The sequence below is a fragment of the Rhea pennata genome, chromosome 1, assembly GCF_028389875.1.
Source record: "Rhea pennata isolate bPtePen1 chromosome 1, bPtePen1.pri, whole genome shotgun sequence".
Lineage (NCBI taxonomy): Eukaryota > Metazoa > Chordata > Aves > Rheiformes > Rheidae > Rhea > Rhea pennata.
Genome location: NC_084663.1, coordinates 121,698,673 through 121,715,685, shown reverse-complemented (window position 1 = coordinate 121,715,685; position 17,013 = coordinate 121,698,673). Strand labels below are relative to the sequence as shown.

The following is a 17,013-nucleotide window of genomic DNA, read 5'->3' as shown; positions in this document are numbered from 1 at the left end:
AGCATTACATCTTTGAACGGTGACCTTTTATCTGTTCTTGAAGGAAGGCCTAATGAAATGCAGCTGATGATCACATTTTTAGAAATCTGCTTATTTTATAACAATTTAGGAAAGCACATTTATTCTACACAACCATAAAAGAAAATGTCTTTTTTTGTTGTTGTTCTTTTTTAAAAGAAAGTTCCATGTGGAATATGCTTGCTTTACATTCAGGCTAATGCAAAGTTGCCATAGATTTTGATAGGCTCCAATTTCTACTTCGGTTTACTTCACTAAAAGATCTTGTATGAAGTGCTTTGATCTGAAAAGGAAAGCCCTGTGGGCTTAACTCTTCCTGGTTGTCCCCACTGACATCAGTCCTGGTGATGTGGTGTGAACACAGCCAGGATGACTCAGCCTGAGAGCAATAGTTCACAAATGAGAAAAAAACGGCTGGACATAATTTGTCAAAATAGTTGTAGATGCAGAGGTTGGAAAGAAAAAGGGCTAGAGAACTGAATGGGTTTAGAGCCAATAGCTCTTGGCTTTCAGTGCTTTTGTTCAAGTTATCATGCATCTCTGGGAAGTTCTATAAGAAGTAAAGAAGAAACTGTAAATAAAGGCTTTTCCACTCCTGATTATTTAATATGTCACGTCATTAATTTTTGCTCTGTGACCTTTTGCACATCCCCTTTCCTCAGCCAGGTTAAGATTGGAGCAGAAACTTTGTGGAAAAAACCCTCTCAGCTAGGGAGTAACATGACTCTGGAAGGAGAGAGAGCAGCCAGAAGATAAACCAAGAGCTGTGAGGAGACAAAACGTCTCTCACTGGGACTGATCTCCATCCCTGCAGCTCCAAACAGGAATGCTTGGGTTTTTGGATTTGCACTAGGATTGCTTTTTATCTTTTGCTTTTCTCCCCAGCTCTACCCTTCTCTGCTGCTGAGTTGCCCAGCAGGACACGCCACCGATGGCCAGCAGAAACGTTGGCAGCTCTGCCCAGCACGTGGTAGCGCATGCCTCGCCGCATGTGGTGGCTGTGCAAGTCTTGAGTGTAATGCATGGTGCTTGGCAATCTTGTGCAGTGCCACTGGGTCCCACAGGGCTTAGCAGCTAAAATACTAGAGCTTGTCTCCAAATGGAGCTGTAGCTGGCTGGGGGTGCCTTGGAAGCTGTGCCGCAGCTGTGAGTAACCATTAACACTGACTGAGAATGTGTTTGTGACCTAATGCTTCATGTTTAAGAAAGGTCCCAGCACCAGCAATGTATTTCCCCCCCCCCTTTAATAAAACTATGGAAGTCTTTCCTCTCACCTTTCTCTCAACGAGGATAACAGATGGACTTGTACATGAAGGAGAAAGATGTTCCCAGCCATATAACCTGAACATCCACAACACCTACCCTATTTTCTAATATTTTCTAATTGGTATTTACCATCCCAAATGTCAATGACTTTTAATAAGAGTTTATTAAAGTTAGTGGGACTGATGCTCATTGGAAATGGAAGTTAAGTGTATCTGAATACGTGATAGCTAGGGTGGATGTATTCACTCCTGAGAATCAGCACAAAGCAAATATGAGTAGAAGGGAGCATGATGTTAATGCCATCATGCAGTCTCCCATGTTTCTATTAACAGCTAGCTCTCCAGGAAAAAAAAATTGTATTTGTTTGTTTCTCTGAGCACCATCAGATTTACAGTGCCTAGCAGGATGTATCAGCTCTGCATGCTTTCCATAGAGCTTAAAAAAAAAAAAAGTGGTCCATCCATTGAAGAGTTTGTGGCCCTGGCCAACATGGACCTCTCCAGGAGGAGGAGGACACAGCCCAAATGCTTCTGGATGGCTAGGGTGCCTCTGTAGTAACGTGTTCAACCCCCTTCATCTGCAGCCAGGTAGGTAAAGGAGCTGACAGTCCTTCACAGCCGTGTCGTGCCCCTACTTCCATCTAACGTTGGTGTGAAATCAGTTCAAGTCTTAGGAAACAGAGTCCTAATAAATGCAGTAATATAGGGACTTGACTCTCAGTATGAAGACAGACTTCATCTGAGACTGTCATACATACATAACATGAATTTGTTAAAACAAATTTAAAGGATAGCAGCACATGTTAGACTTTCCTTGACCTAGATGATTATAGATAAATGCAAAGTCTTCGAACCTCCTACTTAAAGTTCACTGTAATGTACACTAGACCTCGATGTTTATAGTACATAATCTTGAGAGCTATATGCACATTTCTATAACTTAACATGCTTGAATAGCCTTAGCTCTATTTTTCTTGGGTGTGTTTTTGCACTAGTATTTAAGAGTGTTTCTGCTAGAATGTACTTTTCCCTAAATATGAGTGTATCTTGAGCTGGGACTATCAGTGTTTTTCAGAGATAACGCTCGTCCGGGAAATATATGGAAAGAGCTGATTACGCTTAGCTGCAAGTGATCCGGTATATGTTTACACTGTCAAATTTCCTGTGACTCTTGTTAAAGAGAAGAGAGTATGATGTAAGAAAGTCACTATTGCTGTTAATCCTTTCTGAAGCGGCTGCCAGAGAAAGGCAGTCTTGAAACAGCAAAGTATTTAATGTGAAAGGTACTGATTAAAACACCCTCTTCAGCATTCCCTCTGCGCAGATTTTTAGGAATATTGCCTGATTAACTATCTTTACAGCTGTGTTGCAACCCGCGGGGGTGGTGTGCCTTTAAATAAGAGCTGCATTACCATGTTTTCACATCAGCACGTCGTCAAGATGGCAGCTTCCTATAAATTCCAGTTAGTTTTGTGCAATGCTGTGTGTTTTACATTTCTTCAATGACTTTTCCCCTTTGTAATTGCAGTATTTCACATTACAGTGCCTCCTTTGCTCTTTAACATCCCAAAGCACAAGAAATGCAGGATGAGAGATACTTGCTTTTTTAAGTTATCAACAACACTGAGCTGGTTTCTCATGTTTCCTGGTCTGTTCAGGAATTCGTGTTATCTGTGAACCACCTAGATTTACCTGAAATAATAACTCGTCATCATATCTAAGGCCAACAGTATTCAGCAAATAAAACAGGACCATTAGAAAGGGAAAGCTTCTTATCTTCAAGGAAATAATAGTTGTAATAATCAGTGTCTTAATATTTGGACTAATTTGCAAAGCGATTCTATTTTGTGGATTAAGCAGAACTGTTTCGCCATTGTATTAAACAACGTCTTTCTGCAAGAACAATAAAAAGTGGTTCTGCATTTTCCCTGAATCTCTTAAAGAATTTCTTTAGATAGGAATAGTAGTTCCTATATGCTTATTTTAATACAAAGACATAATGACAGAAGATCCTATGTCATAAGACCAATTTCTCAGGCTTTTCTCATTCTTGCCACCGCCTTGGTTCAGAAAACTCACCCCAAACTGGGACAAAAGGACCCCAGATACCTGCTCAGTGTAAAGCCAACCATGTAAGAACTAACATTGCTGGTCAAAAATAGTCATATCAAATCAGGCTCTTGTCTATTTCCTTGTGAATGTACCATAAAGTAATCTCAGCTCTCTCTCTTGTCCCCCCCCTTACCCAACCTAAGTAAGATCTACAGTAAAAAGAAATAAAAATTAAAAAATCCTCCTGCCCATATGACCTGAGCAGCTATAGAGGCAGTTCTCTGAGTAGAAGATTAATGGCTTAATGCAAAGAGCTCACAAGTTGGATGCAGCCCCTTGGCAAGCAGTTTTGTAGAGCATCTCCATTCAGATGTGGTGCAATGAGAAAGGTGCAAAAGATGAATAAAGGGAGAGAAAATGGTGCTCCTTTGGAAGCAATCCACAGCGCTGCAAACTGGGCTACTACCTTATGCTGGAGCTGGAGAGGTCAGGGCTGAGGAGGTATTTCACTCTTCGCAGACAATCAGTCCTTCCTGCTGCTGCGCTTAGGCTGGCACAGGGGGAAGTGGTGCTGGGCTGCCCCGCTGTGCTCGCTGCCCAGCTCCTCTTTGCAACAGCATGCCTGCGGGAACCAGCCGGCCAAGGCTCACATGCCAAGACACGTGGACAAACCAAAGGAGCTGTTTTGGGGCGTGCAGAGAGCAGGAGTTGTCACCATTGGCCTTCTAGCTTGTTTTTGCTGCCTTCTGCCCTGGAGCAGCAGGCTGGGGCTGCAGGCAGGGAGAAGGCATTGCTAAGGCTGGATGCTGATCTCTCGCCACCCACCTTCGAGCTGTGAAAGCACGCTGCGGGGGACCGGCTCTCCATGGGAATAATTCAGCTCTGCACCGCAGCGCTGTTGTGCTGTTAAGGCAGGCTTCCCAGCACAGTGGGGAGCCAGCTATTAGGGTGGGAGCTCGCGCTGCAGAGCGTGCTTGGAGGCAGAGTGAGTGACGGCCAAGAGTTTGCACGTGGGCCTTGGAGAAGCACGTGCAGGATCTCCCCTGAGCTCGGAGGTTGCTGGCCTTGCTGCCCACCTGGCTCACAGCACCACACTATCTAAAGCTGCACAGCTGCTGCTCACACCCAGCTTAATATCTGGCTGGCTCCCAGGATGGATACAGCAAGCTCATATCTGCCTGCAAGCCACCAGCAGACCTACCCTAAGCAGAGCCTTTGCTCTGGCTGAACGAGGTCCTGGAGGGCCTCAAACCCCGGCCTTCAAGAGGCAGTTTAGTCCCAGCGAGCAGCGACCTCCTCTTTTTAGTTCTGGCACAAGAAAAAGCCAGCTCCTCTTGGAGGTCAAAGCTGCCCCGACGGATGCAGCGGGCGGCATTTTAATGAGCCCTGCCTTACTCAGAAGGTGGCAAAGTGCAGGAGTGTGACCCTGCGGTGACATTTCTGCCTGGCTGCCCAGGCAGTCGTAGTCACTGATTTCCAGCTCACATGCTCGTGGTTAGTCAAATACACCCACGTTTACAGGAAAAGCCTTTCCTGGGAAGGGCGAAGGCAGCGTGGTGTTTGCCCTGGCCTGTTTTGCTCTGTCTCGCTGTGGGCTCTTGGGGCTCTGTGCGTTTGCATGCGCCCAGTGCGGTGTCCTGAGCTTGGCTGCTCCACTTGCAGAGGGTCTATGCAGTTCAGCAGGAAAACACGGCTGAATTAGCCGTTTGAACTCATTCGTGTCCCATTTCTGATTCTGCCAGCAGCTCCCTGAGGCGAAGCGGTGATTCTCTTGGTGCTTACAGGCTGCTCGGCAAAATCACCCACCCCGTTTACCTATTCTGCTGGGCCTCCTGCAGACCCTTTGGGGCTGCCACCGTCTGAAGTGCTCTTCCAGCAGGAGGTAACACACACACAGTTAGTAGTGAAAAGAGATCTCCTGGTGACAGCTAGTGCCACCTACTCTAACTTCCCCTGGGGAGGGGAGATGCCCGTTGGCAGTTTTAGCCCTACAGCTGCTCTTTTCCTGCTGAAGGACGGTTGTCCCTGGAGCAAGCTAGATGAATTTTCAACCAAGAGGCTCCCAGTGAAATATTACTGTTCTGCATATTTGCGTGGTTAACCGCTGCAGAAGCGGCCGTATGAGAGCTTGGCCAAAGAGGCGGTTTTTAGATTTATGAGGGATGTAGACTAACATTTGAGGTTAGGGTGTAAGGCTGCATCAGCGTTGCCACAGAGCCAAAACCATCTCCATCTGAGACCTCCTCTAGGATCAGCGATCACTGTAAAATGGCCAACGGCTTAATCCGAGCTTGATCTGTAGGAAGAAAATACTGGAAAAAATATCCGTGGCGCTCTCCGTTGTGAGAGGGTAAGCGCTGGCTCCGCCGCTAGCCGATGTGGATTTAGTGGAGGTGCAGCTTGCTTGTCCTGCAGGGGAGCTGCGCCGGGGAGGCTGCTCACACCTGTGGCCCAGCGATGTGCACTACATGTGGAAAAGCACTCCTGGCAGAAATGGGTGAGGTGGTCAATGGCTTTTACAGGCACAACAGTTACCAAAGCTGTTTATTGTCAGCGCTGTCGCCTGGTCACTTTAGAAGAGTGCCTGTTAGTCCTCCTTGCCACCCCAACTAATTCCTCAAGGATCAGAAAATGTAAAAGTTTTGCCTAGTTTTCTTATCTGACTCTCCCTTGGCAGTTGTTTAATTCGATAGCTGTGCAGTTGGGAGGGAAAAAATTGGTGTCATCCAAGGGATTTCAATGTGCTTTGCAAAAGGAGCATAAAATGGCCTGCTTGATGCAGCGTGCTTCCCAGGATGAACGGTCCTTTCAAATTGTTAGTCCCCTTCACCCATGAAAAGACAGCCATCCTCAATGTTCTTCAAGGACATTTTGAACAGTAACCACACATGTGAAGAGAAATGTCAGGCTCCTATATACTCCCTTGTTCTTATAGTGCATAGACTACATTTAGCTGGGCTAAAACTGAATTCTTACTGGATTAGAGTAGATAATACTATAATTCTGAAAAAAACAAAAAACTAGAGAAGATTAAAGGTTTCAGGTTCGGACAATTTGGGGAACGGATGGAGCTGATGCAAGCTAATGAATCCATATTTGGGCTGAAAGAGGTATAATCATGTTTGATGGAAACATTACTGCCGTCCCCTTGCACACAATGGTACTCCTCCTGTAAGGCTGCATAGCTGCTGTTCTTGCATGCCCTGAATGCTTAATTGCAGTCTGTGTCTAATGAGAGTGATATGCAAATTTGTATGCAAATCTAACCACCAGACCTACTTTGCTAAGTACTGTATTGCAAGTTCAAAATCAGCCCCAAAGTGTAAAGGCATTTAACTGCTGTGTTCAGGTGACCAGCGCATCTTATTTTCTGGACTGGTTCCTTAGTGCTAGCGTCCACCACTGCTCCTTGATTGGGGCCAGTGCAGTTCCCAGTTTTCCTTATAATGCAAAGCTCAGATAAGAGGTGCCAGCGTCCTGTCTCGATCTGGTTTTGCAGCACTGACTCTTGCCCCCGCTGTAGTAGGAAGTCCATGTCATGGACCCCCAGACACTGGGGCTCCTCCTTGCTCCAGACAGACTGGTGTGAGGCTGGGAGGGGGACCTGGGGATTTTGGAGGAGCTGGGTTTGCTGCACCCCAGGCTGCTCCCTGCCCCAGAGGCTGCCAGCTTCCCCATGTGTCGATGCTGGTGGCAAACTCATGACTGCGTCGCCAGCCCTACTGCAGTCTCACTTTGGCCAGCACCACGTCTACCACTCAAAAAAGGGTGAGCTGTGCTATGGGGGTGTTGTTAGCCTGCACGGGCCGGCTTCACTGGGAGCACAGATTGGAGCCTGAGCTCATCTCCTTGCAGGCTGAAATACTCCTACGGTGTGCTGAGGGCAACGGCAAAAGACCTTGAATGCTGGTCACTCCCTAAGGCCTACCGTGATACCACCTACTCCCAGCTAGGAAGGATGGAGGAGCCCCCAGCACAGAGCCTCCCCGGAGATGTTGTCAGATACCCAGCAATAAAAGTGCAGCAACAGCTGGGAAAGGAGAGCAAGGGTGGCTTTGCACAGGCTGCTTACACATACCCGTGGCTAATCCAGGAGCTTTTATCCACTGTTGGTTATCTGGCTTGCTTACAGGGAAGCTGGTTTTCCAGGGGACTCATTGGAGGCGCCTGCCTGCAGCTTCAGGAAGACTGCGCCGCATGAGCGTGCATTGCCCTCCCTGTCGTTGCATTCAGAGGGCTCATTTGGATGTCATTTACGGTGGTGAAACTTTATTTACTGGCCCCTCAACGCAGCAGGGCTCGAACAAATAAGTCAAGCAAACCCCGTGCAAAAAAACAGCTTTGATTTTTGACCTCATGGGATGGAGTACGAGTCCTCCCACATAGCAGAGTGCAGAATTCACCCACTTTCTGAGAGCGCGTTCCCGGGCTGTTCTTCTCTTTTACAGTCTGCAAATACCGTTCCAACTCTGCAAACTTTGAGTTCCTCTTGCAAGTCACGCCACAGAATCCCTCTTCATGTGCAATATGGCTTTAAAGATAATTATTGTCTCCCTAGTTAAATTTTAACAGCTGGGATGAGAAAAGAACTTTGTCCTAGAGATAGAGGTAGAGGTGTTATGAGCCTATTGGACTGGAAGTAATGGATTTAATCTCAGTTTTGAAAAAAGTAAGCCTCATCAGTTATCCTGTGTAGCTGGTGCTTGAAAAAAAGAACCCGAACATACTAGTCAGTGCAAAAGGAATAAAAGATTTGTTTATGTTAAGCTACCTATAGCTACTTATTTTTTATGTAATTTTTATGTATTTTCATGCAAAGGGCATGTGCCAACCTTGATTTTGTAAAACGCCTAAATGAAGCTCTACAAATGCCTGTAATGCTACACATCAAGACTGTGAGCACCATTATTAGACTGTTCAAAATCTCTCCATTGGTCTAAATAATTAAATAAAATGCAAGCATAGGAAATTTTTTGCATCTTTGCAAGCTTTTAAATATACTTGCCGTCGGACAAAACTGAGCGACCTGTCATAACCTTCTCTGTCCTGGCGGTACTTATCACCAAGCACAGATCTAAATTGCAATGAAATCTGAAAAAGGTATTATGGATCTGGCAGCAGCTTGTGCTTTCTGCACAGGTGTAAATGGCTACATAAAGCACAGGTCAATGAAAAAGTCAGCATAAAGAGTGAAGAAATGACATGACTGAGAGGATGAAATGGAGCAGTAGAAAAAAAAGAACAGATTCATCAGATGGATCCTCAGTCCATGGCAATGCTACAAAGCAAGTTCTCCCTGCTCAAAGCAGTTTGCCTTCCACATGGAAACAAAACCCGTCAGAGGTCTCTGGCGTGGCACAGCCTGCCTCCATCCATTTGGGACAGCTCAGCCTCGGCTCGCCTTCCTTAAAATAAGCAGCGTATCTCCTTCGCACTCAGGGGAGCTGGGACTAGTCACTGCATCTGGACGTCTGTCCCTGGCAGCATGCACAGCAGCCAGCATGGCTAGGAGGATCAAAGTCTTGGAGGGGAGGGAAAAAAAAAGCAGCCTGGAAGAAATAAAATTGTCATTTATGACATGCACATCACCCTGGTGAACTTCCCCAAGTACACAGTGTTTTGGACTTGTTGTCCTATAACCTTTAGGCACGCAGTTCCTCAGCTCTTCCCAAAGATGAGCGAAGGTCTCCCCACAGCTGAACACGAGCTGGTGCGTAAGGGCGATGGCCCAGCAGAAAGCACCGCGCGAGTCCCGGTGCTCGGCGCGCGAGCCGGGGGCCCTGGGAGCAGCCGAGCGGGGCTACGTCGGAGGCAGGGGTGGGACGTGAAGCTCCTCGCTCCCCGCTTTAGGCTGGTTTGGGCACCCCAGCTGCGGTCCCAGGTTATTCCCGACGGTCCGGGCTGCACCAGCCTCCGCTCGGACATAAAACGTTCAGCCACCGCAGCTTCTCCGGCCTGTTTGGTGCTGCACGCCGTTTACACGCGTTAACTCAGGCGGCGGCGTGACGGTGAACCTTACCCGCTCGCGCAGAGCAGGGCGGCGGAGGAAGTTTTGGGTTTGCCGGGGACGGCACGGGCAGGTCCCTGTCCGCCGCCGGGGCCGGCTGCAGATGGTTAATCGAGGTTACTTCCCGGCAGCAGTGAACCGAGACCCTGGGCGCTCCGGGATGCCCTGCTAAAGCAGGACTCGGCTCCTGCAGAGCCCGGGTGCCGGCGGCCGCCCTCGCCTCACTCCCCTGCTGCTCCGGCCGGGTGTAACCCATCAGTTTGCTGAAAACATGCTCTGCGTCAGCGCCTGCAGTCGGCCGCGAACGCAACGCGAACGGGGATGTTGGTTTAAAGCAAGAACAGGAAGCTTAAAAGATAACCTCGCCTCCCTCCGCCCCCTGACATTTTCCGATAGGGACGTTTTGGTTTTGTGGATTTCAAGGACAACTTTACCTAAACTTAATACAATTTTGCAAAAAGGAAAATATTAGCTCTGGAGGGAAGTGATACATAAGCATTGCTCTCAAAAGGGATTTTGTTTAGCTGAGTTTTTTTTTATAAGGAAGATGAAATTTCCAACTTGCCAATTAGTGCTGAAATTTGATGGTGGTGGGTGGGGGGGGAGTTGCCCATCAGACTGGAAAGTCAGTTGTTCCTATAACCTTATTTTCTGAAGCTGCGAGAAGACCGCAAGAGCCTTTCTCCCTGTTGCTCCCCACCGCTCCCTGAGTTTATAAAAAAACCTCTATGCTTCTCCCTTCCCCCGTCATCCCCGGGCACATCGTTTGCCAGCGTTTCCGCGGGGCCACTGCATGCGGGGGCGACCCACAAGGGGGGACAGCACGGGAACGGGTCCGTCCAGGTGGAGCGGGGAGTGTGTGTGGGGGGGGATCAGCTCCGGCGGCCGCGGCTGACGAGACGGGGCAGCTCAGCCTTCGGCACTGTTTTCCCTAGCTGCAGATATAAGGAGGTGGCAAGCGAGCTGTTTGCAACAGAAAGCCTGGCCCGTCCTCGAGCGCTGACCACGGTGGTGGGCAAACGTTACCGCCGCCATGTATTTCCAGCACGTTGACTTGGAAAGCGGACCGAGCGCTTCAGAGCCAGCTGGCAAAGCTCTGGAAAAAAAAAACAAAATTAAAAAGCCTCCACAAAAAAGAAACTTCCCTTCAGAAAGCGACCGCCGCCAGCCGGGGCCATTCCCGCGCCTCTCCGGCTCGTCCCGGCCCAGTTTGCCCGCCGACGGGGGCCGGGACAGGGGCCGAGCGGGCGGCTGGGAGCTCGGTCTGCGTTTGCCCGGAGACGCGTGCGTGCCCGATGGCTTACAGCTTGGCCCGCTGGCCCCGGGCGCCGTGCCGGGGCTGCAGAGCCTCGCAGCTCCCCGGGGGCACCGGCGCTGGGAGAGGAGCCAGAGAGCAGCCGCCTTGCGCGGGTTAACCGAGGGAGCTGCTAACCGGGAACGCCGGCAGGCACGGGCTCGGGCGCACGGGAGTCGGGAGGAGGATTTATTCATTTTTATGTCGATTTTCTTGTTGCACTTCTCAGGCTGGAATACGTCCCAGCTAACCGAAGTCCAGGATGCAGGCAGCAGGCTGCGAGCGAGCTCTTTCGCTCTAGACGGCAACAGAGCCGTTCCAAGTTGCTGTCATCTCAGAGTTTCCTTTAGGGCAGAGGACCTGTGGTGTCTATCAGCCAGGCAGTAAGCATGTTTCCACACAATTTGGAAAACAGAGATTTTTCCTCGGAGGTGTTATAGCAAGCGTTGGCTGCCACAAGGCTCATTTACACTTTCCAAACCCTCCTGGTTCTAAGTTTGTCTTGCAACAGAGCCAAGGGCGGTATTACGAGAGCGGCTACAGATAGCAGTTTTGTGTATCTGCATGCGCCTGAGACACTTGTAATTCTTGACTACGTGCCAAGACTGTCAGAAAGCTTTGTTGTGTGTGTAAAATAGTGAGACGTGTGGCATAAAAGCAAAGTCTCAGACCTACCACGGCCTGATGGTGGAGAGAGAGATGTTTGGCTTCTTGCATGCGGCTTCTTACTTTATGAGAACATCTAATAAGTTTTTTGGCCAAAAGGGTCTATGAAGTCATATTTTCTGAAAATAATAACTCTTGGTTTCTTACACCACAAAGTGCTTTGCAAAGGTAGCGCTCTCCCTTTTAAAGGAGAGGGAAGCCCTGACTTCATGGTTTGCTCAAGGTGGTATTTCAAGCCAGTGGCAGAACTGGGTTTATTATTAAGACTGTTGGTTGCTTCTTGCATTATGATAGCACCCATGCACGGTGCAGGAGCCCAGCGAGCTGCTTTTCCGGAGTACCAACTCAGCCTTGGCCTGGCGCTCTCCTGGGGGACTGAGAGGGAGAACAGATCATCTGCCCCGCTTCCAAAGTGCCTGGTAAAGCAGCACCCAGGTTGTTTTAAATGCATTTTTTGAGAGCGGTTGCTTCATGTTGCCAGCTGCAACCAGCCCCAGCTGCAGGAGCACGGGGCTGTGCATGCTGAGGCATGGCTAAGGAGAGCTGCAGCTGTTTAGGCTCCTCAGGGCACAGCTTGGAGCTGGGATGTAGTAGCTCAGTGGGGAGGGCATTAGACTGAAGATCTAAAGGTGCCTGGTTCAAGCCCAGGCTTCAGCAAGGGGGATCCTTGTTGCTGCAACCCTGTCTAACCTGCTCTAGGTGACCCTGTCTGAGCAGGGGGATTCGACTAGATGATCTCCAGAGGTCCCTTCCAACCTCAACCATTCTGTGATGTGCCCCCGGCTCATGCTGCCTTGCAGCTGGCCCCACCAAGGGGATGGTTTGGAAAGGGGAGAAGAGGGGGAGGTTTTGCCTGGGCAGGGCAGGTGGTTTGACCGGCAGCATCTTCTGTCTCCCAGAAGCCCGCATGACAGGCAGATAATAAGAAATGTGTGTCCTTCCAGGACCACAAACCAGGCACAACGGCGGGATCAGTTCTATCCTCCGATGTTCCCAGAGCAGAGGGCCGCTTGCAGCAAAAGCCCATTGCTTAAATCGGAAAGTCTGATACTTCGGGACACCGCTTCTCCTGATGGGCTCATGCTCGGCACTGGCCCTCTGTGGAACAGATGCTGTTATTTTACTGCTCAGAGGCAGCACTGAGATTAATAATTTCCATGTACGGATATTTCTTTGGTGTTACATAACCTATGTATTTAACACACACTAAATTTTCATTGCAAATTGGCTGCTGTGGGAGTATTCACAGTTTTTTAAAGCTGTTTCCTTCCTCAGCCATGCAGTTATACTATAGCTTGTTTTGATCTGATTATGAGAGCTACACTAAAAAGTGAACTGGGTATGAGGCTGTGGGATGACATAATTAAAAAAAAAATAGAACTAAAATCCCAGAGATCATGATCAGTTCTCCAAGCCAAACAGGGTGGAACAGTTATAAACTGTTTCCTGTTCACCTTCGATCACAAGGGTGGAAGTAACAGTGTAAGGCTGGGATGTATTTGGGACCATCATGATGCTGAAAAGATGCATGCAACAAGTCATAAAAAGTTCTTTGTAGGCATCTACCTTAATGCAAAAAATAGCACTGAGATATAATAGTCACTCTTAGTCACTGGATTAGGGAAAGAAAAGATTAAAACTCACTTCAGACTTCTGTCTGGCTGTCTCAGAAACTTCATTTGCATCTAAGCATCATTTTAAAATGTCACTGTGAAAAATATATGACATTTTAATTGACTGATTGCCCAGATTCTCAAATCCATTCATTTATGTATGAGTCACAGTGTCAAATATTATGGAAAAAGTACAGGAAACTACAATTATGAGAGAATGCCTTACATTCCCCTTGGTTAAACATATATTGGGAGGAGGAGTATCTCTTAGAGATCAAATATTACAAAGACAGAGGAGATTAAAAAAATTGCTGTGCCATCCCAGTTTATACCAGTGACTGCTAATGACTGCCTGTGGTCTTTTGCAGCTGTTCTTTCAATGAGCCGCACGTGCATTACAATATCATGACAGTCATTACTGCTGTCTTGAGTAAGAGTTGCATTCCCTTCTCCATTTTTTGACGCTGCTCCAGGATTTCACCAGCATCCTTAGATCATCTCTCTCCAGTAAACAGTTTTCAGGTTGCTCTTAAAAGTGGTGGAACCCCAAACCGGCATCAAGAGCCACCAATCACAAAACTCCCCCATACCTTGATTAGAAAAGGCTAAGCAGCCTTCACTATGCAATTAGCTACTGTACGGCAGTGGCCATGACTAGGCTTGTGGGAGCAATGTTAAGCACATGCATAAATCCTTGTTAGATTAGGATTTATTGTTAGAGAAAATCCTTCTGACTGCAACAAGGATCTCACTCTTTAACAATTTTAGCAGGAAGAGGGTGTAGTCAGCTTCCTACAGCAGGTTTTCTCATCTAATGTAAGTAGCTCAATGCAGGACTTGGCATATTCTGAGCAATTGTTTATAGCTCCTACGCAGCACATTGCTTTGGGAGCTGATTTGTGATGGAAATCCACTTGAATGGAGACAGTAAATTTGATTTGCTTGAGAAAAAAGAAGTGAAGAGTTCCACGGCAAAACAATCTGGGTCACAATGTACTTTGGATTATAAGATTTAGTACAGAAAAAGGCCCAAGCCACAGAATTCAGAGCCAGCTTTCGAGCATCAGAAGTTTGAGGGTAATTAAAACTAGAGTTTAGTTCATGTATTTGTGAATATGTCTGCATAACTTGGAGCTGACTCTGTGCTTGGATCTTCCCATCTCCCTTGTGCTCCCCCAAGGCCCTTCAAATCCAGGGATCAGACCCTTCTCCAATTCACAAAAAAGCACAAAACCAATATACACGCACAAAAGGTTGTTTAAAGGAGAAGACAGCTTGGGTAGAAAAAGGCACCACCAGGGACACCTAGCTGTGGATCTGCCATGAGTCTCTGAAAATACGCAAGCAGGAAAAGGTAGGGGCTCTGTAACTTCAAGATAATACTGCTATCCCCAAAGAATTAGAGAGTAGCTGAAATAATACAGTTTGGGACAAAAGCAACAGCAATCCTACTGAGGCAGAAACAGAAGGAAACTGAGAATTAATGTGCAGAAACAAGGGGAGAATTTTTCTCTGCATTTCCAGGGCAGGAGGCAGTGCTGAACATGGTACTAACCAACCGGTTCCTCTAGAGAGGCCGAGTTTCCCCGGGTGTAACCTGTGTCATGAGGGGGAAGATTGGCCACCCACCTACTCCGGGCAGGTGCACGCGTGGCTGTGGCCTTGGCAGAGGTACGGCCAGTGGGAACACAGGGAACAGCGCGGCTTTCGTCCTGTACGCTGGAGTATTTGCAGCAGATCCACAGAAACAACCGAGGAGGAGAGAAATCGCGACCTCCCTCCCTCCCTTTGCTTCTGCTTTGCAAGCCTGGTTAAAAGCACACATCCGCAGAAGTGGCACTGGCACTACTTCATAGTCCTCTCCCCTAAGGAAGATTTTAAAACTGGTGGTTGGCTTGTGCCCGCTCCGTTGCGGGTGGGCGGCTCCTGAACCCAGGGGCGGCCAAGCGGCATAGCCAAGGGTCGCCTCTCTTGGGTGCAAGGAAGCGGGATTTCTTTTGGCCTCACCACCTGCGAGGCCCTGACAGCACGGGCTGCCACTGGGCTGCACGGCTGCAGCGCCGGGCAGGGCTCCCAGCACTCACAAAGTCATCGGTGGAAGCAAAGCTGTTCTGGTGCTGCTCCTAAGGTGCAATGATGCCACAGAAAAGACATTTCTAAAACATCTCTTAAGAAATCTAGACCCCCCCCCCCTGTACAGCCCCTCCCCTTGTATTCATTTCGAGAGCATTCATCTTTGGGAAAGGAGGCAGTTTTTATGTGAACATCAAAAGAAAACAAGTGTGCCACCTGTTTCTGTAGAAGAATATATTATTTAGCAGATCAGTTGAAAGTAAAAAAAAAATGTACATCTTCAAAGGTTTTTCTTGTTGCTGTTGCTTTTTGCACCACCAGGATAAAAATATGCTTGCATGGTAGTCTCAGCTGGGAGCTCCCTTTGCTCACGCTAAGGAATCCATGATGCCTACCTGTACCGGGCCAAAAAGCAAACCCACTAAGGTTTCTTCTGAGTTCTTCTAGTGTAGAAAAAAAAAATTGGCATTCAGTACGCTGGTCTTCTGAATGTACTGTGAACACTATAAAATTCAGAGTATTATACAGAGAGGTGTGCCATCAGGGCCTGCTAGGCAAACAAAAATATCTGCCAAGACCCCTGTCAGAATACAAGCATCTGTTAAGCTGTACTGTAGTTAGCATACTGCTGGACACATATGTGCAGTATCTTGAATAGAATGACGTTTTTTGGTTTTGGACTTCAGTGGATCATCTTCCGGAAGAAGCTCCTTAGCTAAACTCCACTTTGTCACAGTAAACTGTGGGCCCAGTTCCCGATGGCCACCAGAAGGGCAAACGCGCTGAAGGTTTGAGTCCCGCCTCAACCTTCACGACGTCCGCGGGGTGGGGTGGGGGTGTCCTGCCGGGGTGGGGTGAGGGTCTGTGGCACACGCTCTGGAGTCGAGGGGAGCCCTCGGCGCCTGCCGGCGGCGGTGCCAGTGCGAGCAGGCTGCAGACCCGCAGGCAGAGGGTGGCTGGCGAGCTGGGCACCCCTACCTGCAGCCTCGCTGGAGGACAGGTTCCCGGGGGGCCGTGGATAGGCGTAGCCACCACGTCCGCTTGGCAAAGACGATGATACAGTTTTGAAAAAGAAAATAACCTTGGGGCTTATGCTTTTCTCAGAGTCTTTTTCTTCTCACTTTTCGGTGCTTCCGATGGTCAAGCTTTCACTTCTCTTTTTTCTGCAACTGAAATGAAGAGCAAAGCAGAATAAACACCACTGATGTGCAGTGCCCCCACTGCTGGGGGCCCGGTGCTACTCTCTCCACAAGGCATGTGCTAAATTTCTTGGGAAGTAACAGGCAGCCCCGCGGTACATCACAGGCTGGAACTCAGTATTTCTCACTAACTGCTGTGCTAGGCTCTAGGAGTGTTAGCTACCGCCTTTTGTTTTGGGGTATTTCTGAATCGATGCAGCTCTCGTTTTCCCCAGACCTCTGGCACACCGTGATTAAAGCTCTGCCAGTCTGCATAGCAATTCTGTTTTCACAGCTTCTCTAACTCAGAAGCAAAATTTCAGCTCAATTTGACACGTGGAGAGGCCTCAGAAAAGCTCACCATCATCTCTGAGCTCTTTTCCCACCTTCGAGGAATGCTCTGCATACCCTGCGTAAGCCAAAGAGCTCCTAGAAGGTTTTCTTCTTCTTTGTAAGCAAGTGCCCTCAAAACTTGTGCTCTTTGATTAATCAGCCTGTGTTTGTGCTGTGGAGAGGAGGGCTGTTCCCTCCAAAAGGCTTTGGAGGAAGTGGGAGCGGTAGCGGAAAGCTACTCTTCCGCGCACCCAGCCCATGAGAGATCCACTGAACGAACCTTCGTTTCCCACATATCGAAGAACATCAGCACAACTAGTTCTTCTCAATTTATTTTGGTGAAAAAGTGACAGACAGGGTCCTGCCTAGGTGATAAAACTGTTCTTGCCAGGAAAATGCTAGTGAGTGCAACACTGTTCTGGGTAGGTGTTGTTATCTGTCTCGGCAGGGAAAAGCAATGTTCGAAGCGGTGTGTAAAGAAGTCAGAAAGCTAAGAGGAGGTTTCAGGTCCAGG

At 48.3% G+C, this 17,013-nt stretch overlaps 1 protein-coding gene across 1 annotated transcript in view; it reads right to left on the bottom strand.

Annotated features, from left to right (window-relative positions):
- Positions 1–15,246: 15,246 nt before the first annotated feature.
- Positions 15,247–17,013, bottom strand: part of PDE9A (phosphodiesterase 9A) — a 48,842-nt gene continuing 47,075 nt past the window's right edge. Inside the window, exons 18-19 of the mRNA XM_062573790.1 lie at positions 16,813–16,814; positions 15,247–16,151 (exon numbers count right to left, since the gene is read on the bottom strand). Coding sequence (XP_062429774.1) covers positions 16,106–16,151; positions 16,813–16,814 — 48 coding nt within the window. The 3' untranslated portion in view covers positions 15,247–16,105. The remainder of the gene's footprint in view (positions 16,152–16,812; positions 16,815–17,013) is intronic.